The sequence below is a fragment of the Mirounga leonina genome, unplaced genomic scaffold, assembly GCF_011800145.1.
Source record: "Mirounga leonina isolate KUSES-001 unplaced genomic scaffold, KU_Mleo_1.0 Mir_101664, whole genome shotgun sequence".
NCBI lineage: Eukaryota > Metazoa > Chordata > Mammalia > Carnivora > Phocidae > Mirounga > Mirounga leonina.
Window position 1 is genome coordinate 28184269 of NW_023270175.1, and position 27737 is coordinate 28212005.

The 27737-nt window shown below is 41.8% G+C and overlaps 1 protein-coding gene across 2 annotated transcripts in view; it reads left to right on the top strand.

Moving 5' to 3' along the window:
• F9 (coagulation factor IX) overlaps positions 1–10073 on the top strand; it is a 30876-nt gene extending 20803 nt beyond the window's left edge. For both annotated transcript variants that reach the window (XM_035006590.1, XM_035006598.1), the window contains 2 exons: positions 8700–8814; positions 9487–10073. In XM_035006590.1, coding sequence (XP_034862481.1) covers positions 8700–8814; positions 9487–10034 — 663 coding nt within the window. In that variant the 3' untranslated portion in view covers positions 10035–10073. The remainder of the gene's footprint in view (positions 1–8699; positions 8815–9486) is intronic.
• Positions 10074–27737: the final 17664 nt, after the last annotated feature.

A 27737-nucleotide genomic window follows, 5' to 3' on the forward strand; every position in this document is an offset into this window, starting at 1 on the left:
GGCAACTACCGAGAGCTAGATTTGTAGCAAAACTTGTCATTGACCCTACAGCTAAAGTCTGAGTGATTCCATCTGCGAGAAGTGGGCCCCAGAGGCCAGGAGCCAGGCTGGTCCTTATATAAAGTGGAGCTGTCCAGGAACGTAACTACTAACCACATGTAGCTATTTAAATCTAAATAACTGCCATTAAGTACAATTAAAAACTCATCTCAAGCACACCGGCCACATTTCAAGTGCACGATAGCCACACAGGGCTGGTGGTCATGGTGCTGAACAGCACAGGTACAGAACACAGCCACCACTGCAGAAAGTTCTATTGGACAGTGCTTAGAACAGTTTAGTCTAACTCAAAACTCCCTAGTGGCCACAGTCATATGATTTTGTGGCTATTTCAAAATACTTCAAAATATTTTCTCTACTGAGGTCTGAATTTTTGCCATCAGGGACCAGTAACTTCAAAGACTTTTCAATCATCAAACCAGTAACAATTTAAGCCAGGATCAGGTAAATGTCCCAGGTGTAACACCACTGGAATTCTCTGAAACTATGTATCTATTCAGGATTCTTCAGAATGCCTGACATTTTCCAATATAATGGGTGTTAAGATATTGAACATTTGCCTGGGAGGTAGGGATTGGCACATTGTAGAGAATGGTACTGAAGGGGAGCAGGCCTTCCCAACAAAGACTATATTTTCTGTTCTTTTACCTTGGCTTTGCCTTTTTTTTTAATGATTTTATTTATTTGAGAAAGAGAGCACAAGTCAGGGGGCAGGGCAGAAGGAGAGGGAGAAGCAGACTCCCCATTGAGCAGGGAGCCCGATATGGGGTTCGATCCCAGGACCCTGGCATCTCGACCCAAGCCAAAGGCAGACGCTTAACGGACTGAGCCCCACCTTGGCTTTGCTTTTAAGAATATTTGTTGGACTTGGTCTTACAGCCACTAAAATACACTGTGTGTTCTTTGATACCCCCTCTATCCCCTATTTAGGCATCCTACCAGCACTGCTTCCCTCATTCACCATGACCTCTTCCTTCACTCGTCCACATCTCTATTCTCCTTCATGACTCTTCATAAGAACGATCTTCTCCACTGATCTTTCCTTGAACAATCGCAACTGGATCCAGCCACTCTAATTATGCTTTCATTCTATTTAACATCCATGTATCTAATTCTATCTAATTTTACTATTTGTGTTCTTGGGCATTCTCATTCATTATGTATCCAATTTCCATGGATAGGTGGTTGGAACAAAAGATCCTACTTTATAATAATTATCTTCCTTGGGGTTGTGGGACATAAAGCAGTCCCTAGAGTGGAGGATCCATAAACCCAGGGGTGTTTTATTAGCTAAAAGATGACTTTTCTTTAAAAAAAAACAAAAACACTCCAGCATTAAAAAAATATCCCAAGATGCACACATTGTGGGCTCAGCATTGTTCCCTTGTCAACCCAGAAATGAAATTGGTAAACACACTTAAATAAGAGCTAATGGGGGGTATAAAGTCCCAATTTAGTCACATAATCTCTCCACTCTCCACCCACCCCCTTTAAGCCAGATGCTCGCCAAAGTTTTAACAATGCAAGTCTTTCCTAATAGAAATTTTAGTAACTCTAGCAAGCTATTTTTTTTTCTTTTAAATAGAAGAAACTATTAGATGATGGTTGCAGTTGTCTGCTAAGGAAGAAGATATAAATGATACACATCATTTCAAATCTTTTGATGTCATCTTCATTGCACACTTACATAGTATACTTGTTGACTCTTTCCCATCAAGCCTAGCTAAGATCATTTGGAATGTTCAAGACCACTCAAGCACATGTTCACTCCCCATTTCGTCCATATGAAGTAGGATTACTGACTGTAGAGGCACAAGGCCCTAAGTTTTAGTCTTTTTCAAGGTTGAAGAGCTGAGCTCCTTTCTAGAGTACTTGAGAAAGACCCTGTCATACTTCAGCACTGTTTCCTTCTCACCCAAGAGAGGTCTCTCCACACCCACCTCCAGCCACTTTCTCACAAAAGGTTACTGGTTTTCAAAACTAAGAGATAAACTGAGTGTACAAAAGTCACTTGCAAAGACCAAACAGGAAATGAAACAAACCAGAGTCTCTCATCTGTGGATGAGCCAGCTCCACATCCCCGCTAATCTGCAAGGTGGAAATACTTGGTTTGATTGCAGGCAAGACTGCAATACACCTGCTGCAGCCAAGGCATCAAGAGAAAGCAAGCAACAGCTGGGGCTTCCATGGCCAAAACAGTGCATCTATGGCTCGGAAATATGAAGCAGTTTAGTAATACCACCCAGAAAGGATTCCCAATTCCCATGCTTCCTAAAAGGATGGGGGCGGGGGGTGAAGCGACCACTTGGGTGAACAAATCGCACAAAAAGAACGTAGGGAGGTCACTTTCATCTGGAGTAATGAATGGCATCAAGCTGGAAAGGTTTAGCGGGCTAAGGAAAAGGGCTAAGTTAGCTGTTTGCAAGAGCTAAGGGGCCACAGAGGAAGGGAGAAGGCGACTTTTTCTTTTAGGGTTTATTCGTGAAAGTTAGAGGCAGGCAAGCAGATTCTGGCCCCGGTTAAGAAAGCCCTCTCCAACCACAGTGTTGGTGAGGTGGGCTGGGCAGCTTTGGGAGGCAACTTTGGTTGAACCCATGTTTGTTGAACTGTTAACGCGAAGAGCTGGGGACAGCACCGGCCTGATAAACCCGTGGAGAGAGCGTCGAGGCCCTTGGTTCATCTGGTGGGAGAGTAGAGCAGGCTAGGGGACCTCTGCCACCCCATCCAGGTTGAGAACCTAAGAAGTGAGGTTCACCTTGCCCCTAGCTCCAACGTGGCCATGTTCAGTCCTTACCTTATTCGAGGGCTTTCCCTTCAGCTTCCGGGCTGGAGGCGAAGCCGCACTGGGCCTACCCCCTGCCACGGGGCTGTTCCCATAACCCCCTCAGGTTCCAGCCTTGGGGCCAGCCCCACCCCCAACACCTAAGGCCAAAGGCGCTGGCGGACTTGCCTGACCTCTAACCTCCCTGCGGTGGAGGGGAGGCGGGGCGGGGCGGGCGTGAGGCCAAGTTCCTTCATTTTCCCTCCAGATGGCGGCGGAGGGCTCAGAGCCTCTGGAGAGCTCAGGGAGAGGGGGCAGGGACTCTGCAGGGATACTCCAGGAGCCCCGAGAGGAAGCTGGAGGGTGAAGTGCACTACACAGGAACAGAAAGGACAGTTCCTAGAGTCACTATTATCCTTAGAGTGGGAAACAAAAACAAGACTCAAATTTCATACAGGTACATAGGGAAGCCATGAAAACCTTTGAATATTAGAGAAAAAACGGAAATCAAAACACCTTCATCAACAGCTTAAAAGAGAAATTTGAGAAAACAACCCCATGTTTTGGCTTTCTAAAGCTTTAATTTGGTTTTGGTCCCTTGCCCTTAACCTTGTCAGCCAATAATTCTGGGCATGCACAAACTTGCCCCAAGAGCTCCTCCCACCTCTTCTGTTTTGGGTTTGGAGCTGTCTGGCCTTGAATGTGAAGTACCTGGTCTTTCTATTTTCTGTTTCATCATGGGCCTCAGCTCTGTATTAGCCATAGTTATTCTACATTTAATAATTTGGAGATCATTCTACCAGATTGAAAAAATGGAATACAATGGAAGCCAAGTGGTTAAGCTTTCCTTAACCTTTATATTAATTTGTATCGTATACAACTGACAATATTCAAATGTTTTAACCAGCAAAATGTCTTGAGAAGCGGTCTGTGTATTCCTTATTCTGTTCTTGGCCTAAAAAAATCTTTAAAACATCTCAGCACTTTCCCCAGTCTCAGCTTTCCTCAGCTTTGGCCTGAAACTATCCTTAAAGATACCTGAGCTCTTGACCTGCACAGCTACTCACACGCCCAATCCTTTCCATCAGGTTAAGACACATCCCTATGGCAGATAGCATAGAGTTACCATATGTATGAATCAGAACTTTTTCTTTCTTTTTATTGGAAAAGGGGAGGATTGGGAGAAAGATTTTATATGATGGGCCTAAGACTATAGACACGTCTTTACCTGGAAAAATTTAACCCTCAAATGATAAAGTTTCAATTAAGAGAAATAAAAACATGACTAATCTCCCCTGGCCCCACAAAACTATTTTGGACAGAACATTTAGATTATTATTCTCTAAGATGGATTGGTGAAAACTATTTCTTTTTTTTTTTAAGATTTTATTTATTTATTTGAGAGAGACAGTGAGAGAGGGAACACAAGCAGGGAGAGTGGGAGAGGAGAAGCAGGCTTCCCGCGGAGCAGGGAGCCCGATGCAGGGCTCGATCCCAGGACCCTGAGATCATGACCTGAGCCGAAGGCAGACGCTTAACGACTGAGCTACCCAGGCACCCCGGTGAAAGCTATTTCAATGACGAGTTTAGTTAACCATTAAAAACTGAAAATGAAAAAGAGAATGAGCATCCCCTCTGTGCCCAGAAAAATGAAGTCAGGCCAATGGCTGGGCGAATCACACCTGTGGGCATAACGAGCTGTCCATCCTGCAGAAATGGTTGTGCTTTTGATATGAGAGAATGAGTGTGCAAACCGGAAAAAAATGTAATTGGAAAGCTGGAGGTGGCTACATAGAGAGAGAGAGGAAGAGTTTACTGAAAATCACAGGGAAAGGCCAGATTCAAGTTAAAGGTCAGGAAGAGAATAACAGGGCGACAGCTATTACTCGGGGCCGGCATTATCAATGAAGAGCATCAGAAGAGATAAGTGAGTGTGTATTTTCTAGATGGATGTGGTGTGTTTGGTGTGCATCTGTGTATGTGTCTGAAAGGGAGAAAACAGGCTCCTATTAGGATAGGACAAACATGAAAAGGATTGACAGATCAGAACTTGGATGCCTTGCTCAGAACATATGCTTTCCCATTTTTCCCTTCATTTTCCAAAGTGATGTCTTACAAGAACTTGTCCTTGGCCAAGCAGACAGCTCATCTCCAAATAGCTCATATTTAGATAGCTGTGATCCTGTGGTAGCCAAGCAAACATTCCTAAATCTAGTCATTTGTAATATCTTTAAATGCAAATATATTTTAGGGCGTTTTATTGGCAAAGATGTTTGCTAAAATTTCTAATACCAATCAGGGACTGGCAAAAAAAAAAAAAATGCTCTTCGTGCTCAAAAAAACACAATCATATTTCTCAGCCATCCACCAGAAAGGAATAGAAGCTCCAGGCAGCAAGTCTTTGGCAGGAGTCAGACTAGCTACATCATAGTCTTTGTGCCCAGGGGCTGTGGATATCATTCAGCCTGGCCTAACCAACCCATTAAGCTGAGAGATGCCTAGTCACCTCTAATACAGAGGAAAAGCACCATTCTGTTATTGCTTGTGAATTCATAACTCTAATTACTGGAACGGATGTATTCAGATGTGACCATGAGGCCCCGTGTAGGACAGTGTTACCCAAACCTGCCTAGTGATACAAATCACCTGGGGTCAGGGCCAGCTTCATGAGCTTGTAACCAGTGGACCTGCATGAGGCCTTGCTTTTGGAAGGGTCCCAAATTTGGAGTTTAATGCTTTGTGTTTTGCAACTCGAGTCTGATGAGACAGGGAAGCAGCCGTGCGCTGGGAGCCTAGAACCTCTCACCACCTCCCTGGGATGGATTCTTCACCTCCCACTCCCTTGTCCCCTGGTTCGTTGGCCAGGTCTGCATCTTCCTCCCCATACATGCCCAACGACCACTGCCACCCTCAGCCCATGGCATGCTAGCGTACTCCCCTCCACTTCTCCAACAGCCATCTGCGTCCCCCTCCTCCTGCACCAGCACAGGGAGGGTTGAGGCTGGGTATACACACTCTATGCCATTTGGGGAGGGGGCACGGCCACATAGCATCTCAGGTCCAGAAGTGTGTCACAGCTCATTTGGAGGGTGGATGGTGGGGGCAAGCCTCTTGCCCACCTCCATTGCAGGAGCTGAGCACGTCCCGGCATGGAAGTTGTAACCGCTTGAGAATCACGCCTCCACTGTTGGTTACTGCAGTGGGCCAGTGAGAAGGGCCGATTGACTTACCTTCCCCTGCTGCAACATAGGGTCGGTGGGACAGGGGGCCTTGCAGCCAAGGGCATTTGTCTTTGCATGCCAAATCATAGGGTGCAGCTCCTGGGCACCCATCAGTGTCTGCACTCTCCCCACAAATAGCCCCCAGGCCTGAGAACGCATGACATGAAGTAGTAAAATTAAAATCACCATCGGGGCACCCAGGTTGCTCAGTCAGTTAAGCATCTGACTCTTGATCTCGGCTCAGGTCCTGATCTCAGGTCTTGATCTCAAGCCCCACACCCAGCGTGGAGCCTACTTTAAAAAAAATAAAGTAAAATAAAAAATAAAAACCCTCTTGGGGTACCTGGATGGCTCAGTCAGTGAAGCGTCTGCCTTCGGCTCAGGTCGTGGGATCAAGTCCCATGTTGGGCTCCCCACTCAGCAGGGAGTCTGCTTATCCCTCTCCCTCTCCCTATGCCCCTCCCCCTACCTGTGCACTCTCTCTCTCTCTCTCCTCTCTCAAATAAATAAAAATCTTTAAAATAAATAATAAAAAAATAAAAACCCCATGATAGATTGCAAGAGACCATAGAAGAAAGAAAAAAAAAATTGTACTTAAGTATTTTCAATGGCATGTTTTTTTCCTGGCTTTTGAACAAGGGGCTCCACATTTTCATTTTGCACTGAGCCCCACAAATTATGTAGCCAGCTCTGTGTGGACTAAGCACTTTTAAAACACAAAGGTCACGAAGCCTTGGAAATTCTGAAACAGAATTTCTCAAACTTAATCATGCATAAGGATTTTCTGGAGATCTTCATTTCCTCCAGTCACACCCACCAAATATTCTAATTAAGTTCTGGTGGGCCCCCAAATCTGCATTTTACAAGCATCTGAGATGCTTCTACTGCAATTGGTCCACTGACCACACTTGGAGACCTACTGTGCTCTTAGGAGCATAGATTCTGAAGCCCGGTAGACTAGGGTTTGCATCCTAGCTTCACCACTGATCTTAAAGGAGTTAATGTACATATCTAAAACTCGGTTTGCTCATCTATAAGTGGATATATTAATATCATTCCACAAAGTGGTGTATTAAATGTACATAAAACACTCAGCACAATGATTCGTCCATGGTAAGCAATCGATAAATGTTCAAAAAAATTAAGACTGTTACGTCTGGGTGGTGGTGGCTACCCGGGTGTTTATTATATTATTATGTGAGTTTTCCTATATTTTTACAACTTTTCAAAATAAAAAGCAACAGCCAGAAGGAGAGAGAAAGCTAAAGTGTGGAAAAAGGGGTCAGAAACTTGCAGTGAGTCAGCCCTAAAGGTCTCTGAGTAGGAGGCCAATGCTTCAGTGTCTAGGACTTGTTTAGTAGGTGTTCAGTAAATTGAACTCAGGACAAAAAGAATCTTCACTAGAACCTTCTCAGACTCACACTTAAGGGCACTGACCACTTTTTTCCCTTGGTTTAGAAATGGATTTATGCCTGAGAGGAGGTGTACTTTAGTAAAAGGACATGAGTTCGTAAGAGCTGGTCGGCTTCCGCATAGGGTTTACCAAATGTTCAGTGCACCCTCTAGTGTCCATACTTCTCAGCTTCCTTCCTGAAGAGATGGCTCGAGGCCTTTGGGCACACTGGAAGTGAAATTCTCCAAGTTGATCTAGAGATTGAGGTGGTAAAAATATTCATCGTCCACTCTGGTTATACAATAAAATGTACAAATGAAAGAACGGACTGGCCTCTTATCTAATAATGCCCAGGCTCAAACCAGCACCCGAATGCCTCTGTCCACTTTGCCCAAGCACAGCTAAGGAGACCTGTCGGGACAGAGGCAGCTTCCACGTCCAGCCAAGGGGACTGGAATATGGCTAGGGGAAAAGGGAAGGAGTGCATGTGCCCTGCTGTTCCTCACTGCCCGGATGGCTGTAAGTACAGCTCCTACAGAGGCCAGTGGTCTCAATTCATAGTTTGAAAGGGCTTAAAAAGACTTCAGGGAGGGGTGCCTGGGGGGCTCAGTCGTCAAGCGTCTGCCTTCGGCTCAGGTCATGATCACAGGGTCCTGGGATTGAGCCCCACATCGGGCTCCCTGCTCAGCGGAAAGCCTGCTTCTCCTTTCCCTCTGTGCCCCCCTCTGCTTGTGCTCACTTTCTCTCTCTCTGTCAAATAAATAAATAAAATCTTAAAAAAAAAAAAAAAAAACCTCAGGGAAAAATCAGTACTTTTTCTCTTTCAAATCACCCTGTAGCAAGGTTTCCTCATGCAGCGACAGAAGACTCAATAGTAACTATGGATCTGGAGGAGTCAAGTAAATTTCTGAATTTACCTGCCATATTCCCATGAAACAATCTGTGCCATCAGAGAATCCGACTCACCTGGAAAAAGCAGCCAAGGGCCCCAAATCACCAAAAGAAGCCATTCCCTCATATTCGCCTCCTCTAGAGCTCCCCCTGGCTCTCCTTGCACATTCTCTTCAAGACAGTTACAGAAATGGCTTTTTTGATTGCGCTCCAGAAACACTAACTCATCTGCAAAGCTGACACTTTCCAGAAACACTCCAGTTCTGCCAGCACCTAGAATCAAACTTTGCCCACTCCTATCAACAGCACCTGTATTTATTTTGTTCTGGATCAAACACCTTATGTAGTAAGTTTCATGATTTTGTTTCCACAGGTCCTTTTGAATGGGAAAGTTGATGCATTCTGTGGAGGTTCCATCATCAATGAAAAATGGGTGGTAACTGCAGCCCACTGCATTGAGCCTGATGATAAAATTACCGTGGTTGCAGGTAAATAAACAAAAAAGGATAGGAATCGGCAGTATCACTAGATCTTCTATATGATTGGTGCATCGTATTTTCCTAAGGTCTACTAAGTTCTTTGCGAAATAAGTTGGGCTAGTGCCATATTTCTAGGAGGAGGAGCCATATTTCTAGAACCTAACTTCTTCCATCCTCCAAGCCCCCCATAGTTCTTTCGGTGTGCCCAGATTCACCCCCATCTCACAGGGGTACAATTATGTATGATGTGTGCATTTCCCCACCAGACTGAGCCTTCCCCAAAGCCGTGTCGTATCATTTGCCTTTGTACCTCTGGTGCCTGGCACGACCTTTGAATGAATGACCCAATGACTACATTATCTGTGCTCAAAAAAGGGGTCAAAATCCTTGAAATTAGGAAAGTCTAGGGTAGTTCATGCCAAGTAGATTCATTACCACCTCAACAACGTAAGGTTTGTACCACCATGGGAGAACAAGCCAGCTCCATGACGGTCCCGAATGGGTTTTTGGTCTGAAATGTATGCATTGGCCCTCATTACATTTTACCAAAATCCTAGCAACGTAAGACTGAGATTGTTGACACTTGGTTGCCAGTTAATTGAGGGATGCCGAGAATCTTGGGCAATCTGTTTCCTTATGTGTATGTCTACCTGTGACTGAAGAGAAATTTATTTTCCATAGGTGAACATAACACCGAGGTGAGGGAACCTACAGAGCAAAAGCGAAATGTGATTCGCACTATTCTTCACCACAGCTACAATGCAACTGTTAATAAGTACAACCATGACATTGCCCTTCTGGAACTGGATGAACCCTTAACGCTAAACAGCTATGTAACACCTATTTGCGTTGCTGACAGGGAATACACGAACATCTTCCTCAAATTTGGATCTGGCTACGTGAGTGGCTGGGGGAGAGTCTTCAACAGAGGGAGATCAGCTTCAACTCTTCAGTACCTTAAAGTTCCACTTGTTGACCGAGCCACATGCCTTCGCTCCACAAAGTTCACCATCTATAATAACATGTTCTGTGCTGGCTTCCATGAGGGAGGTAAAGATTCATGCCAGGGAGATAGTGGGGGACCCCATATTACTGAAGTGGAAGGCATCAGTTTCTTAACTGGAATCATTAGCTGGGGTGAAGAGTGTGCAATGAAAGGAAAATACGGAATATATACCAAGGTGTCCCGGTATGTCAACTGGATCAAAGAAAAGACAAAGCTCACTTAAAGAAAAAAAAATGTATTTCCAAGGTTGACATATTTGGGGGTCGAGATGGACAAGGGCCTTTACTGACTAATCACTTTCCTATCTCTTTAGATTTGACTGTCTGCATTCTATGAATACTGCTTTTTCTCTTTATGGGAGAAATCTATCTAGAATTCCTATTTTACTAGAGTAAGTAGATTAGCAAATGTAATCACTAGAGGAATGTACTGTGATAGGAAATTGTGACCATTCCCACAGGTCCAGCCCTTGACAAAACTGTGAAGTTAAGTTCTTCATCCTGCCCATCGGGCATTAAGTTTCTCCACTGGGGCAACTCTCTGATTCTCCCTCCTTAGCAGCATTCTATGTTCCAGATCTTTCTTACCTCTCCCACCAAAATCATCAAAACGTATTAGATCTGTATCTGGGATATTTGGTCTAGTTCACGACAAGGCGAGCACCACACTCATAAAGGACGAACACAGGGGGAGCCGACAGGTGGAAACTCACCAGAAAACACTACTTCCTTTTCTGTACCCTTATTCCTGCTTCCTCGATCTCTTCCGTTTCCTAATCCCGAAATCAGTTTCTCTCTCCCTCCCTCTCTCCTCTTTTCCCTACAAGGGATTAAAGGAGGGAAGGGGCACATCATGCTGTTTTCCTGTCCACAGTTGTACATGTCTGTCAAACCCAGACTTGCTTTCAGTTTGGTCTTTGACTTGCTTTTCAGAGCATAGGGATGAAGTAAGGTGCCCGAAGAACTTGGGAGGAAAAGTTCCTCTGAGAGAGTCATGTTATTAAAATACATACATCACGGAAGGAATGACCCATCAGAATAGTTCCCTAAGAGCTTGTCATTGCGTTGTGATGGAGGTAACTTCTAAGAAGGGTGACGTCACCTCACGTGTCTCGTCCTCCATCTGAAAAAATGTTAACAGAAAGAGAAGAACAGTCAGTTTGCAATCTAGAACTAGTAGAGTCTTCAAGGAAGAATTCCACAGTGTGTCTCCTGTACCGCCCAGGGCTAAGGAAGAAGTTGCCCTAGACCAGAGAACATGAGCATCATGTCTCCTAAACGAGCATATCCGCACCGTGGAGAAGGGTGCACCCCTTTTCTGGTTTCATGCTCTCCAGGCAACTGTTTGATTATAATTAGGCCTTCCATATTGAATCTTCTACAGGGTTGCTGACCAACCTACACATGTACTTTGATGTGTTAGAATGGCTCCCTTTGTGAATTAATAAACTGGTGTTCTGGTTCATACCGCAGCTTTTTGTGAATTTGGTTGATGTGAATCAGTCATCCCGTATTTCATGATGTGAGACCACTGACGAAATCAGGTTTGGGACTGCTTTGACCCCACCAAGCTGCTGCCCTCACCCACCCCCAGCCAGGCCTCACTCTTGCTGATTTCTTTCCAAGTGCTTCTAGTTAATACCTTTTTACTTTAGTCTTTCAAACGTAAGCGCCAATTAACGTATTTTCAAATTTCTCAAAAAGCGTTTCTTTTGCATCATTCACAGAGAAGTACCGCAAACACCCCATTCAGCAGAACGCTGAGCATAATGTGTCCGAGGGCAATACGACACATCAGAATTCGATGCTCCGCTGTCACCCGGCTTTCATATGAGGCGGTGTTCTGTCCTGGAGAGGACAGTGGTCTGGATCCACCTGGGACAGAATCGAGTTTAAATAGCTGTGGATATGGCCTTGGATAAATCACTCCACATTTGGGGCTCTGATTTCTCCATTTGTACAATGAAGGCGTTTGACAGGATGCTCTCCAAAGGCCCTTGTTGACCTTGATAGTCTGTGATTTCCTGCTCTTTCATTCCTTCATTCGACAAATATTCAAGGACTGAGTACTGTGTGCCAAACGCCAATGTGTTCATTAAACTTGAATCCCTATTTATATATTTTGTGAGTTAACTAAAATAAGTATATACATTACTACCCAGTAGATGCTCAACAAAAGTTAGCTGAATCTGAACCCGTGTTTATTCCAGAGCAGGGATTAGTCTTGTATCGAGAGTCCTGAAAGGAGGCCATAATAAATAACAATAGTGAGTGGGATTGAGGTTTCACGAACAAACAAATCAGTTCCGCTATTGTTAGCTAAAGGAGGGAAAGAGAGGAGACACTACGATTGTCCGCCTTAGGTTTGAGGAGGATACTGATTCATGCCCAAAAACCCCAGTCGCTTCACATTTGAATGACTAAAGGTCTGTAGCAGTTGGTAAAAGTGAGCCGTTCCGGCCTGGTTGCCATGGAGACCACCCCGGACAAAGGCAGCAATGGGGGGGGGGGGCTTTACACCTCCTGTGATTGGTCTTCCCGGTGGCAGAGAAAGAAGATCCTGGGCCCACAAAGCTCCAAGCCACAGTTAGCCTTTTTCCCATGAGCTCAAACACGACTGGATTCCTCACGAGCCCCCTGCAGCGCTACACACGTGGGACCCCTCAGCCCAGCCGAGAGCCCGAGCCTTCGGAGCCAGGGCCTCGCTAGACTCTCCCTAGGCCATGTGCAGTCGCCACGGAAGAATCATTCGCTTTCGAAATCGCTGTAGCTACTTAACCTAAACGGGCGGAAACATGCTCCTGCAACATTGTGGGTGGCATGAAAACAGAGTCCTGCTGAGCGAAGAAAACTGTGTTAATGCAGTGCAGTCATTGTAACTTGCCGCTTAAGGAGGACTGGCTTTGGTTCTTGGGAAGAGTATTTGTTTTGTGATGGCAGGAACAGAGTACTGTCCAGTTTGTTTGCTCTGTCAAGGGGAAAAGAAAGGCTTTTCCCCCTGCTCTCCTAACCCATGGCAGACCAGTTCACAAAGTCGCTTAATTCGCATTTCTCAACAACTCCCGAAGGCTCACAGTCCAATTTAAGAATGTCAGAGCTGCCCGGGCCCTCAGACACCATCAAAACCACTCTGCCCATTTAACAGATGAGGCCCCGGGCCAGAGTGACACAATGGCAGAGTCGGAACTAGAACTCAGGTCTCCCGCTCTGAACCATGGAAGTGTTACCCCGGTGGCCATCCCAGTCCTCCCAACCCTGGCACCGCAAATCGCGGTCCATCCTACCAGGGATGCTCTCATTGACAAACAGGCGGACCGACTCAAGACCCTCAGGGAGTCTGGGAGGCAGAGTGGCGGGCAAAGACCGGGGGGGGGGGGGGGGGGGGTGGTTCTGCAGCCGCCGGCTCCCGGCAGGCACTGGGGAGGGAGGGCATGGGGAACACAGCTGCGGGTGCCGGGCTCCGGCTGTCAGCCCAGCTGCGGGCACGGGGGGCCTTCCCGATGGGACACCTGACTTGTAGGGCCAGCGTGTCAGTGTCAGCGGGCACATTTCCGCGGGCCCGCGGGCCACTCGCGAAGCTGGGAGGCCCAGGGCAGCGGCGCTCCCGACCAAGTGGTGCAGCCGTGGGGGGGCCAGGAAACCGGTTTCAGCGGCTGGCAGGCCTGTCTGAGCAAAGCGCTCAGGAAATCCGGGCTCTTTCCGAATCTGAAGCCAATGCCATCTAGAAATCTCATGGTTGAAAGCCACAAAAATCAGCATGTTCCGCACACTCTGGAGGCTGCCGAGGAGTCACAGGAGGCAAGAGACTGTGGAGTCCCCGCCCTTTCAACCTATCCAGGTACACAGACCACGCGACTCATTGTCTCCGACCGTACTTTCAAGGCAGACCCTTTTTACCCTATCCTTGAAGTTATGGCTTGCCTGGAGATTTCCAGAGTTATTTCAACCTCTAGCAGCCTTTCTTCTTCTTCTTTTTTTTTTTAAGATTTTTATTTATTTGCAAGAGAGAGAATGAGAGAGAGAGAGCATGAGAGGGAGGAGGGTCAGAGGGAGAAGCAGACTCCCTGCTGAGCAGGGAGCCTGATGTGGGACTCGATCCCGGGACTCCAGGATCATGACCTGAGCCGAAGGCAGTCGCTTAACCAACTGAGCCACCCAGGCGCCCCCCTCTAGCAGCCTTTCTTATAGATAAAGAAGCCACAGCTTCTGGAACAGGGCCAAAGTGTCTTCTCCACACCCTCACAGGTCGACAGCAGGATCTCCAACCCCTGGCCAGATCCTTTCCCTCTGGTAGGAGTTTCCCTCTTGGTCCAGAGAAGGATGGAAATAGGAACAGGGATATTCTTGATGCCAAAGACTTCTTTTCAAACAGTTGCTTCATTGCAATGTTAAATATGAGATCTTAATCTATAAAAATTGCTGAAATAGTAAATCTTCCAAATGCTGTCATTCTTAAGCTTTTAGAAATGCGGTACTCTCTAACTTCTCCAGATCTCTAACCGTGAAGTGGCTTAAGCACCGACCTCATAAAGATAAAGGGATCCCATGATTTAGACATTATGTGCTTTGCTGAACATCTATATATAAAAATCTATTTTCCAATTGGAACATGACAAAAATAAGCATGCATTTTCATGATATTGAAACTCAGCTCTAAAGGAAGCCAAATTAAGAATGCAACAAGTCTCTGAGAAACTCAGCGCATGCTTGTTAAATGAATAAACCAATACATGAATGAAATGGGAGGACAAAAGCTACTACAGACCACATCAATGCAAAATTCAGGCATCTAAGGTAGCAATGAGATCACCATCCTGAACGCATACGGGAATATGCCATAGAAAGGGAGACAGACCAACAGAGAGACCTTCTACAATCAGTTACTTCCAAGTTCTAATTTCTAGGAAATGCAAAAAAAAAGATTAGCCTAGAAGACTATGCTTATAGCCCTGGCCTTTTCCTCTCCTGTTAACATTTCTTGCTTTTGTGTTTGTGTTCTCTAGAAACTGGACTTACCTCTCATCTGTGCTTTGTATCCTCATAGATAATTTGTTGTTGTACCTTGTTTTTATAGAGTCAATTCTTAGCTTTATATATTTATATTTTAAAGCTTTATATCTGAATCAAACTTCTGTTCTTGGCCACAAGGATTTCATTTCTTCCATTAAAATATGCCTCCCCTATTTTTCACTGTCCACTCTTCCATATACTGTTTCTAGTCCTAGGTGATCACACTTCAGATCACAATCTCTGCTTCCTTGGTTTAGAAAATGTCAATTTGTGTTATAGATATGCTAAAAGAACAGCTACGTATTACATAAGGGTGGGTTATAATTCAGAAATCTTAGCACATTCTAATAAGAAATTTTTCTGAGCACTTGCTGTGGGCTTCGCGCTGTGTATTTCATAAAAATATCGGTGGTATGCTAGAACTTGCTTATTATGCCAACTCACAAACGCCAATTTTGTACGGCTCTTTCCAGCTCCCAGTACAGTGACTTCATGGCAGTGGCTTGAAATCTGCCACGGGAGGGACATTTACACTATAGATATTGACAAACGCTACAAATGTTTGTTTCGGTTTTTTGTGAGAGAAAGAGAGTGTGTACGCATTGGGTGGGGGGAAGGCCGGGGAAGAGGAAGAGTGAGAGAGAAAATCCCAAGCAGGCTCCACACCCAGCACAGAGCCCAATGTGGGACTTGATCTCATGACCCTGACATCATGACCTGAGCCGAAATCAAGAGGGGGACGTTTAACCGAATGAGCCGCCCAAGTGTTCCAAGATTTTATTTTTTAAGTAATTTCTACACCCAACGTGGGGCTCAAACTCATGACCCCAAGATCAAGAGTCACATGCTCTTCCAACTGAGCCAGGCAGGCAACCCTATTTTTGTTTTTTAAAGAGACTCCATTGTATAACATTTACTAACAAATCAATGGGCACAATCTGATTATTTGACTAAAAAGCCTTCATTTTTACAGTCCTGCTACTCAATTATTGCTATGAGTGAGCACTAAATAACAATGTAAATAAGACTCTAATTAAGTTATTTAAGCAAGGATAGTGTTCACAAGTTAGAAATATTAAAAAATCAGACCATTAAAGTTGTTCTCAGATAGCAACAGGTATTTTATGTTGCAAAATAAAACATTTCTTAAATGCAAATATTTCTCCTACAGAACACATTCACACGTTAGGTTGACAAAGGTTTATTCTATGGTAGCTTTCTGCTGGTAGGTTAGTTCACAGTAATTGGTAAGATATTTACAAAGACTGTGGAGAAGAGTTCTTGACTGTTATTTTCAGCCAGCATCTAAGATTAAAAAAAAAAATCCAGACGAACCATGAGAGACGATGGACTCTGAAAAACAAACTGAGGGTTCTAGAGGGGAGGGGGGTGGGAGGATGGGTTAGCCTGGTGGTGGGTATTGAGGAGGGCACATTCTGCATGGAGCACTGGGTGTTATGCACAAACAATGAGTCATGGAACACTTCATCTAAAACTAATGATGTAATGTATGGGGATTAACATAAGAATAAAAATAAATAAATAAATAAAAATAAAAGAAATGATGGGAGAAATCAAAAACAAACAAACAAACAAAAGATTTAAAAAAAAATCCCCACAGAGATGAGTGGAATATAAATTTTGTGCAGGGTTTCACTACCTTTCAATCATCAGGGGATAAGACATTATATTGCACTTTTCCAGTACTGAATTAAAGTGAGCATAGTTTTCTACAGTATAAAATGTTTTAGACACATAAAAATGTATAGAGAATAGTATCATGAACTCCCAAGTATGAACACCCATCCATTCCTTGTCTCTCTCCCCCTACTTTCAGAGGCGGCTACCATCCTTAATTTGATGTTCATCATTATCTAGCACTTACTTTTACTTTATTTTTTTTAAGATTTTATTTATTTATTCATGAGAGACAGAGAGAGAGAGAGAGAGAGAGGCAGAGGGAGAAGCAGGCTCCCAAGAAGCAGGGAGCCCGATGCGGGACTCGATCCCAGGACTCTGGGATCATGACCTGAGCCGAAGGCAGATGCTTAACTATCTGAGCCACCCAGGCGCCCTAGCACATACTTTTACTTTAAATTATGCTTTAAAAGTACACATTATGCATATTTTTTAAGATTTTATTTATTTGAGATCAAGAGAGAATGAGAGAGAGCATGAGCAGGGGGCAGAAACAGAGGGAGAAGCAGGCTCCCTGCTCAGCAGGGAGCCCGATGCAGGGCTCCATCCCAGGACCCTGGGATCATGACCTGAGCTGAAGGCAGACACCTAACTGAGCCACCCAGGCACCCCCACATTTTGCATATTTTAAAACTTTATATGAATGCTATAACTATCCTGCAGTTTCCTGTGAGAGTCATTGACGTTGATAGCATAGCTCTAGATCTTTTTTTTTTTTCCCTAGATCTTTCATTTTAACTTCTACACAGTACTTTGTTGTAGAATATTCTGTTAATAGTCCATTCTTCTGTTCATGGTCATTCCTCTTGTCTCCAAATTCTTCACAATGCTGCTATGAACATTCTGCCACACATCTCCTCGAGCATGTGTGTGTTTCTCTGGGGCAGATACTCAGCAATGGGACTGCTAAGGTATGTGGTATTCATTTCAACTTCACTTAGTATTAAAAAAATTGTTCGCCAAAGGGTTGTACCAATTTATGCTCCCAGTAACAATGTGTAAGAATTCTTCTTGCTTCATATCCTCCCCAACACTTGGTATTTTTAGAAATACCGGCAGGTTTTTAAGTTACTACTATTTGCATGTAAAATAGCTGTTTTGCACTGAATTCGGGTATTTTGAAACTAGTTGTAAATGCACAGGTAGGTATAACCCTGTATGCTCCCCATGTTCAGTAAAGAGATCATTTTAGCTTCTAATGACAGATTCCAAAATGTCCACTGTGGTTGAAGAGTTACAGTTCACTTAGTTAATAACATTTTATTGGTTCTCAGTTGATTTCTCGTAGATTGTCATGTAAAAGAGCGTGTCACTATCACACTGAGTTTAAAACTTAACTGAAGTAATCCTAGGCACACCACGTTCAAGTTTCAAATCTTTGACTTTCTCTTCAGCTCCATTGTGGTACCTTACTTTCTTCTCCAGCCTGGTTGTACTTGTTTGCTTATTTTGGTAGTGATCGAGTTAGTCTATCTCACAAATATGTAGATGAAATGTATCTTTGAAATGGTTTCTATTTTATTTTGGTTGGCTTTAAGGAAAGTTTCATTTAGCTGAAGGAATACATCTTCATGAAGTTCAACTTCATTGTCTGTTCTCAATACACGTTAGTAGTCCTTTTTGGGGGACATATGCTGAAACTCTCGCCTCAGGATGTAATGTGCTAATTCGCACATGTAAAAATGAGATGATCAACAAATACCAGGTAGGCCCTCTCTAAATGCAAAGAACTTAAGGCTTGAATACATCATGAGCCTTAATATATGAGATACATTTTGAACTAAAAAGAAAAGCCTGCTGTCACTTCTATGATTTTCTTTTGACCAGTATAAAGGGTTTAGGTTTTCTCTTTAACGCTGGTTTGTTCCTAAGTATTTCGCTGTCCTTGGGCAGGCCCCATGAAACCAATTGCAAACTGACCACTCCAAATCAATGTACGGAAATGTACTAAAATGTAATAGAAATAACTTGCTTTCACAATTACTTGCTTGCGACGTGATTTGTTAAGTACTCTCAAGTCTGCTGCCCCCATGGGAAGCAGGTTTCTGTGCTCTAATACCTATTAATAATAAGCATTTTTCTCAGAGAAAGTCTATTGAGTGAAACTGGATTGATTTCTGACTAAGTCCCAAATAAAATCACTAATTTCTCTTCAAGTGAAGCATTTCTTACACTCCCTTACACTTACAAAAATATACTCAGAGCAGTTCTCTCTTCTTAAGAGAATACTGTAGCCCAGATGTCAGGGTGGCTTTCTTAACAACCCCATACTCTATAGTATGATATTCGTAGTACACAATTTTGGAAATGTCAACAATAACATTTACTCTTCGGCCAACAGAGGAATAAAAACTGGAATACACATTTTAATCTTCAAGGAGCTCTTGGGAGATGGATTAACTTATTAACTAGTTCACTGACAACACTTCCTCAAAAGGACTCAAAATAAATTTAAAGGCAAAAGAAATACTTGATTCTGCAATGGGATGCTCATTGAGGCATCTGAAACATTCTCAGTTTTTTTTTTTTTAAATGGAAGATTGAGTCAAACCAACTGGATAGATTTGTATTCCTTCTCTATATTAAGCCTGAAGTTCTAGGTCCCTAATGGGCTGTGCACCCAACTACGAGCCCCTTGCAAAAGCAAGCAATGGTTCAGAATACAACCGCAGATATTGAGGTGTCTTCCAGGTTTCCTTGGGCTGCGTTAAATGGAAGCAGACTGTTTCTCAGCGTGTAGAAATAGCCACTCATAAATGTGGCCATCTAACCCCTGAAACCTCATTTGCTGCTATCCTACAAATTTGGGTGAAGAAACTTTTTGAGCAAAACATTTTACCCTAGTTCTAGTCAGATCTCCCTGTCTTTGTCTCTCTCTCAGAGAATCATGAAGCAAGGCTGAAGGTAAACATCTGTTTTTTTTCCAGTTTTCCTAGCATCATTTATTAAACAGTCTCATGTCCCCACACGCAACGCTACATCCAATAACCCAGCAAATTCCATATATGTAAGACTCTGTTTCTGGTTTCTCTTCTCTGTTCCATTGTATCTAGCTATCATTGAGCTCATTTTCATTGTTTTATTTATGACGGCGTTATGAAGAACCTGAAGGTAAACATTTAACTCAAAATACTTATGGTGCCTTTAGGTTGACACTAATAAATGAGAGGAAAGGAGATTTCAATGTATAATTGATACTAAACTGAAAAAAATACATGAATTTAAGGTTGAATATTTTTAATGTGGAATTAACACAAGTACATTTACATTGTAAGTACATTTACAATGTAATTAAATTTTGAAGACATAAAGGGAAATTGCTGCTATGTTTTACAGTAACACATTTATAGCCCAATAAAATTAATACAGTACGATTCCATATACAAATACATATACAAATGTAGCATTCATTGTACAGTGATTAAGACATTAAAAGACTATAACTGTATGTTTGAATCTACAGAACTCAGTATTGTCTTAAAGGATTAAAATCCCTAGTTTAATACCATAAAATTAAAATGTTTTGTGCAGAGGGGCATCATCAATCAAACATTTTATCTCTGACTTCCGTCTTCTAACTACAGGATCAGTACGCAAAAGAAATGTACTTTAATCTCATTTTGTTGTTGTTATTGTCGTAGAAGCATTAAGTGAACAATCAAATATATGGGCATTTTCATGAGTGAGTTATAAATCACCCATCATAAGTTCAGCAAATTGGACATTAGAAGAGTTATAATTTGCAGGTGCCTTTGAATAAAATACAATTGGTTTGTCATACAAACTGCTACATCAAATGATACCACTGTCATAAACTACGATCTTGACATGACACACAAACCTATTTAAAAGACAAACTTACGTATAATATAGTTGTTGTTTATTGTAAAACCAATAATCAAAAAACATGCGCCTAATAAGCCAACTTGACAGTAAAACTCACAATCTGTGATTCAAAAGGCAGCAATTTCAAACCATTGTCTTCACTGGTCCAGAATATAAAATACTCCAAGCATAAATTCAACACTGCATGCAACAACTGGTCCTGGGCTTTAAAACAAGTGATCATACTTTTTACATGTTTAAAAGAAAGACATCTACACATGTATCATCAAAGAAAAACCCTAGGAAGAAACACAATATAACTTAAGAACACCTTTACCAGAATAGATTTTTCTACAAAATTCAAAAGCAACTCAAGACACCGGAACGTAGAACTTTGTTACAGGAACACCTCTTGTGCAAATATGAATATTTAACTTAAAGCTGTGATAGGTGTATCTAAATTTCAATGCATAAAATGTAAACTTCAACACATCCTAACTACAGGAGTTTTTGGCTTTGGATCTTTCCAGAACCGTAAGACAGCTCTGACAACCCTAAATACCAGTCAAAGTGCAAAAGAGGTCCTTCAGAACATACATCCCTTTGGTACATTATAGTCCCCTAGGTAACAGAAGCAAAGAATAAAATAAACTATCAACCAACAAAGGGGTTTAAGATCTCTGATGATCTCTCTTTTCTCTTTGGATTTTTGTTTTGTTTTGCTAGTGAAAAGTTATGCAAAAAATTACAGGTAAAGCTTTTTACCTGCACATGTTCAAAATCACTGATTTCTAGTTTTGTGATGGAATCTGAATGCATGCCATGAAAAACCCCACTGGGAGACGAAGCAACACTGCACTTTACACCTGAGGGGAACGGAAGGTGTGAAGACGGTTCTTGCAAGAATGAGACAAACTGAATGACGAAGTCCTCCTCAGGCCTGAGGAAATTCTGTGAATGTCATGGGCAGCACAGATCATCCTGACTCTTGTGCTGTTTGCCTGTAACACTTAAGAAATATAATCTAGTTCACACCTCCAAAGGAAATCTTATTTTTAAAAGTCTATTCATTCTCCTTTAACTCAAGGGGAACTGAGTTTCCTTGTGTTACTCAGAGCAGCATCTACAAAGTAACGAAGAATGACGTTAATACTCAAGTGACTTTTAAGGCCCAAACACTAAATGGCAGGATTCGAAAGGTTCGTCCTGGATCCAAAGGTGATGTCTTTTGGTTGTCTGACTATGAAACTATGACGACTATGAAAGTCATCATTCTGTTACAAAATTACTTCTTACAGGCATCTAGTTTATGAGTGGCATAGCTTCACTGGAAGCAAAATCAACCGAATTCACAACTCCTATAACTGGATTTCATAAATATTCTATGAATTATGCTGTGTGCGTATAGAGAACGGGAGACATGGTAAGCACATAAGTATCACTGTATTTGCCAGATCTCAAAGAAGATAGTCTACTGACAGTTGCAGAGGTGGTCAACTGTAGTTTCCTAATCCACGAACTGGCACACATTCTATTTTTGTAGGCCACAATATACTCTTTTGCCCAATGCACTGTAATAGGCTAGATCTCGATCAAGACCACTGGATATTATAGCATTCAACAAAAATCTACCGGTAAGTATGAATTTGTCAACTGACCTAAGTCGTAAGTGCATGTTATTTGAAAGGACTATATATTTTTTAAAAGGTCTTAAGTCAGAACTTTCTAGAGAACAGGGACCAAGGGGACTTAGTCCCTTGATCTAGTAGCATTGAAAAACAGTACTGATGGGAGAAAATAAAAATGACTACAGAAGAAGAATGTGGGATTTTTTTGCCAGCTAACGTGGATATATGTTAACATATAAGCTCTTTACTGCCTGAAACAGAGGCCCAAAGCAGATTTAAGTTGTCGTTTTGCCACGCGCTTTTCAAAGGGTAGTGATACACAATCTACTGTGATCCGTTACAGTAATGGAATCGCTTCAAATTAAAACTAATCAAATATGTAATTTTACATGTCCCACAATACAGTTAGCTAAAATGTAACATAATTAACTTTGTCCTGAATTAAGTAGGAGGACGTCTGGCTCTACATTTAAAATGATGATACAAGTTAGGGAAAACCTACCGAGTTCCTATATTACATGGACGTTAGATGAATACACTTGGTGTTTTCAGTTTTGAATCTTGGAGACCTGAGCACAAGAAAGGCCATGATTTTCTGGTACACGCATGGCTTTATTGATTTCTTAATTGGTTCATAAAAAAACATTTTATATACGTTAATTTAAACAGCTTCTTGAACACATACTTCAAGTGACTCACGTAGTTCTCTCTCTCATTAATGATTTAACTAAGCATAAAGCAGTTATCAGAAAGCTGGCCATGTTTACTTTCAAACTTAGCTTTTCAATGTAGAAAATGGAATCGGTGAAATTTGGGGGAAAATGTGATTCATTACAACTATTTGGCTTCTGAAAGCATTCATAGTGTTACTAGCCTAGATTTTATCTTATTCTAACAGATACAATTTTTTTTTTTTTTAGAGGAGGAGAGGGGAGGGGGGAAGGGAGGGAGAGAGAGAGAGAATCTGAAGCAGGCTCCAGGCCCATGGTGGAGTCCGACGCAGGGCTCAATCTCACAACCCTGAGATCATGACTTGAGCTGAAATCAAGAGTGTGATTGTTTAACTGACCGAGCCACCCAGGCGCCCCCTAACAGATATAAATTTTTAAAGTAGTAAAGTGCTCAATTCAGCATGTAGAACATTTCTTTCTATTTGCCCAATACTCTCTCTTTACAGTGAGTGCTTTTTCTGCCTTGTATAATACAAGAAAGAAATTGTTAACTGCTCAAAGTCATGAAGATATTGTCCTGTGCTTTTAGAAACTTTGACTCTAGGTTTTATGTTTAGGTCTAAGATCCAACTCAAATTACTTTTCGTTTATGGAGTAAGATGTAGGGATGAAGGTTCATTTCTTTTACCATATGGATACCCAATTGCTGGAGCACCATTTGTTAAAACAGCCTTCCTTTCCCTATCCAGCTGACTTGGTACCTTGATTGAACATTCATCGATTATGTATATATGGATCTATTTTAGGAATCTCTATTTTTCTATACTAACTCCCATACCACACTGCATTCATTACTGTAGCCTTATAGTTAGTCTTTTTTTTTTTTTAAAGATTTTATTTATTTATTTGAGAGAGAGAGAATGAGAGAGAGAGAACACATGTGAGGGGATAGGGTCAGAGGACGAAGCAGACTCCCCGCCGAGCAGGGAGCCCGACGCGGAACTCGATCCCGGGACTCCAGGATCATGACCTGAGCCAAAGGCAGTCGCTTAACCAACTGAGCCACCCAGGAGCCCTTTATAGTTAGTCTTGAAATCAGGTATGTTAATACTCCAGATTTGGGGGATTCTTCTGTTCTGGATTTTTTGCCTCTCTGTATACATTTTAGAATAAACCTGTATTTTTTTTTTTTCCAGAAGGGGCTGCTCAGATTTTGACTGCATGGACTCTAGAGGTTGATTTGGGGACAATGGATTTCTTAACAACACGGAGACTTCCAATACTTAAACATGGTTTCTCTCTCCCTTTATTAGGTCCTGTTAAATGTATCTCAGCAGTGATTTGTGGTTGTCAGTATAGAAGCCTTAGATATCTACTGGCAGTCTACGGCCATACCACCCCAAACGCACCCGATCTCGTCTGATCTCGGAAGCTAAGCAGGGTCGGGCCTGGTTAGTACTTGGATGGGAGATATCTACTGGCAGATTTATTCCTATTTATTTTACAGTTTATATTACTAATGTAAATCATATTATTTTTTGAAATTACAATTTTTTTTAGTTCTTTGTGGCCAGAATATAGAATTACAATTTATTTTGTATAATGATTATGTATACTATGGCCTTATAGAATTTACTTATTACTTCTAGTAGGGTCTTTTGTGTAGAAATTCCTTATGGTTTTGTACATATATATGGTCTGCTCAGCATGACAGTGCTGCCTCTTCTTTTCATTTTGTTTTCTCTCTTTATCTGAGGTATTGGCACTGGCTATAATGGAAATGGGGAGAGTGAGTATCCCTGGCTTGTTCCCAATCTCAGGGCAACAGCTTCCAATACTTCACCATTAAGTATGACGTTAGTTGTGGTTTTTCATGAATGTACATCATCAGATTGAGGAAATTCCCTTTATTCCTCATCTGGTGAGAGTTTTTACCATGAAGGAGTATGGCGTTTTGTCAAGCGTTTTTGTGTATCTATTGAAATGATGACATAATTTCCCCCTATGTTATGTTAATATGGTGAATCACACTGATTTTTAAGTGTGTGATGCAAGTATTTAAACACCCAATTTGAAATAATTTGAATTTCTCTTATGCTTTCTTTTTGGTCCCATGTGTTCTTTGGAGGTATGTCATTTAATATCCAGATAGCTACAGATATCAATTCCTTTCTTTTTTTTAAGTAGGCTCTGCACCCAACGTGGGGCTTGAAGTCACGACCCTGAGATCAAGAAGCACATGCTCTACTGACTGAGCCAGCCAGGTGCCCCCAAATATCAGTTTCTACTATAATGCTTTTTAAGATTTTATATGATTGCACTCTTCTGAAATGTACTGAGACTTATTTTAATGACCCAGCATATGATCTATCTTGGTGAATGTTCCATGCATACTTAAAAGTAATGGTGTATTCTGCAGTTGTTGGCTGTATGTTTTAAGTAAATGTCAATTAGTTCAGATATGTCAGACTCTTCTGATTACTAATTATCTAAATAATTCAGCAATTCAATAAATATCTAAATAATTCAACACCTGGGGCGCCTGGGTGGCTCAGTCGGTAAAGTGTCCAACTCTTAGCTCAGCTCAGGTCTTGATCTCAGGGTCATGAATTCAAGCCCCACATTGGGCTCCATGTTGGGCATGGAGCTTACTTAAAAAATAATAATAATAATTCAACAACTGGTACAGAAAAACTTTGAAAGGTGATCCAGATTTAGACTACCTAAAAAAAAAAAAAAAACAAATAAGAAGTGACCCTATTTGTGGGCTCCCATGTGTCCAGATATTTATATTTAGCCCTGTCACTTGTAGATTTTGTTTCATGTCATAAATGATATTCAGAACCAAAAAAGTTACTCCCGGTATATTAGATTCATTTCAACCCAGTGTACCATTACCCAGACTTCTAATACAAGTCCAAAACTAGGAATTCAAAGGAAATATGTGCATATGATAATAATCTCGTTCACAAAAAAGTCTGTTTTCTTTTTTTGTGATACCTCTTTATAGACAGCTCAGTATTACTTAGGGGGAAAATGTACAAGAATACTGGGGCTTATTTCAAAATCCAGAAATTTTATGTATTAAGGGTTTGGTTGGGGTGCCTGGGTGGCTCAGTCATTAAGCGTCTGCCTTCGGCTCAGGTCATGATCCCGGGGTTCTGGGATCGAGCCCCACATCGGGCTCCCTGCTCAGTGGGAAGCCTGCTTCTCCCTCTCCCACTCCCCCTGCTTGTGTTCCTGCCCTCGCTATCTCTCTCTGTGAAATAAATAAATAAGATCTTTAAAAAAAAAAAAAAAGTGTTTGGTTAATAGAAAGAAATATCAGATTAGCACTCATTGCTTCATACTACCTTCAGACATTAAGCCTTGGACATAGACACGGCTGTGTGTGTGTGTGCGTAGCTGAAAGCTACCATAAGGAAATAATGTGCTCTTAGAACTAGGTGAAAACACACTGGTAAAACGTTCTTAGACATTAAGGCTGGTACCTTAAAAGCATATCATCAGTATTTAGTTCTGAAGGATCTCTTACAAGACACCACAGTATCTGAAACTCTCTTCCATACCTATCAACCTTGCAGGGAAAAGTTTAACATGTTTTAAAAATCTTTCTTCATTAATCTAAAACCGTTAAAGGAAAATATTAAATCCTAGCAAACATAACAGGTTTGCAGCTCTGTTTCTAAGTGCAGAGAGGTTCTTACCCTATGTCAACTGCATCCTTGGAGGAGCTTGAAAAATTTTAGCCTTCAAACAAATAGTATACAGTCTGTTCATATTATACCTGTAACTTTGGCATTCCGAAACCTATAGTCACCGATTAAAATCTGCGCAGTGTTTCCTGGAATCAGACCTTCTTTTCTTCTGTTTAGATTTTTCACCAACCTAAATAATAAATGAATTAGTAGCCAACAATGGTAACATACAGTAGTAAAAAACAAATACATCGCATTACAGTTCAAATTTTCACAAAGCTATTGCATGTATTCAACGACTTTCATGACATTGTGCTTGAGTCCTTTGAGTAACCTACAAAGGACTTAGGTTACTAGCAAAAATGGTTATTACTTTAATGATCCGTCATTACTTTTCACCCTTGCGTGTATTCTTCCACCTTTGGGGTCAAAGTACACAGTCAATGTAGCATTTCAGTTAAAATTATTGACACAATGGAGACAGAACTATTTCACATAAACATTCCAAAAGATTTATGGAAGCTTCATTCAGTCCTCTTCCAAACAATATTTCCTTCCTGCTCTGGGTTCATTATAATTACACAGTATATTTGGCAGAACCATCTTTGCAATTGGTGCCATATGAAAAATGCATCAGAATAGAACGGCAAGACTAAAAAGTCAGTATTTGAATTGATAAAGAGAAGGGTGGCTATGTTGTAGAGTAGCAAAGCATGGTTCCTGGAAATAGTGAGTATTCATTAAAAATGTGATGAATTAATGAATGACTTAAATGACCAAATGTAGTATGATCTGTAGCCATTACAAAGCCAGATCTATCAGCTGAAATGTCTGAGCCAAAGGTAAACCACAAAAGAGCATGCAGACTCACAGCATTTCATTCTTTCAAAGCATTTTTCACTCACCAAAGGTTAACATTCCTTTCAGTGAGCTATATAGGCATAGCTGAAGCAATGAAAATGAAACACTGATAAGAAATGTGGTATTTCTGCTTCTTGCGACTGTATAACAAAGATACAAGTAAAGCAGAACATCGGATTAGATATCCGTATGCCCCTGGCAGAGGTCATCCATCGTAAGCACTGAGAACACACCTACCATTGACCTTCAGCATCTTCATGGAGAAACTGAATGACATCTCCATTTCTAATCAGGAGGTCTTCTGGGTCCCTCTTCCTACAATCTGCTAGGGCTTTGTATTTGCCTGGAGACTGGAAGGTTGTTTTGAAAAATTACATTACAAATTTGCTTGTAAAAGAACTTGCATTAACTGCATGTTCTGTGACATAAAGAATGCACTCTTTACTTCAGTGGTAATAGGGGTGGTTACAGCAGCTTAGGCAGGAATGAACAAACACGGAGCAGAACATATGTTTATTTAACCTGAAGAATTCATT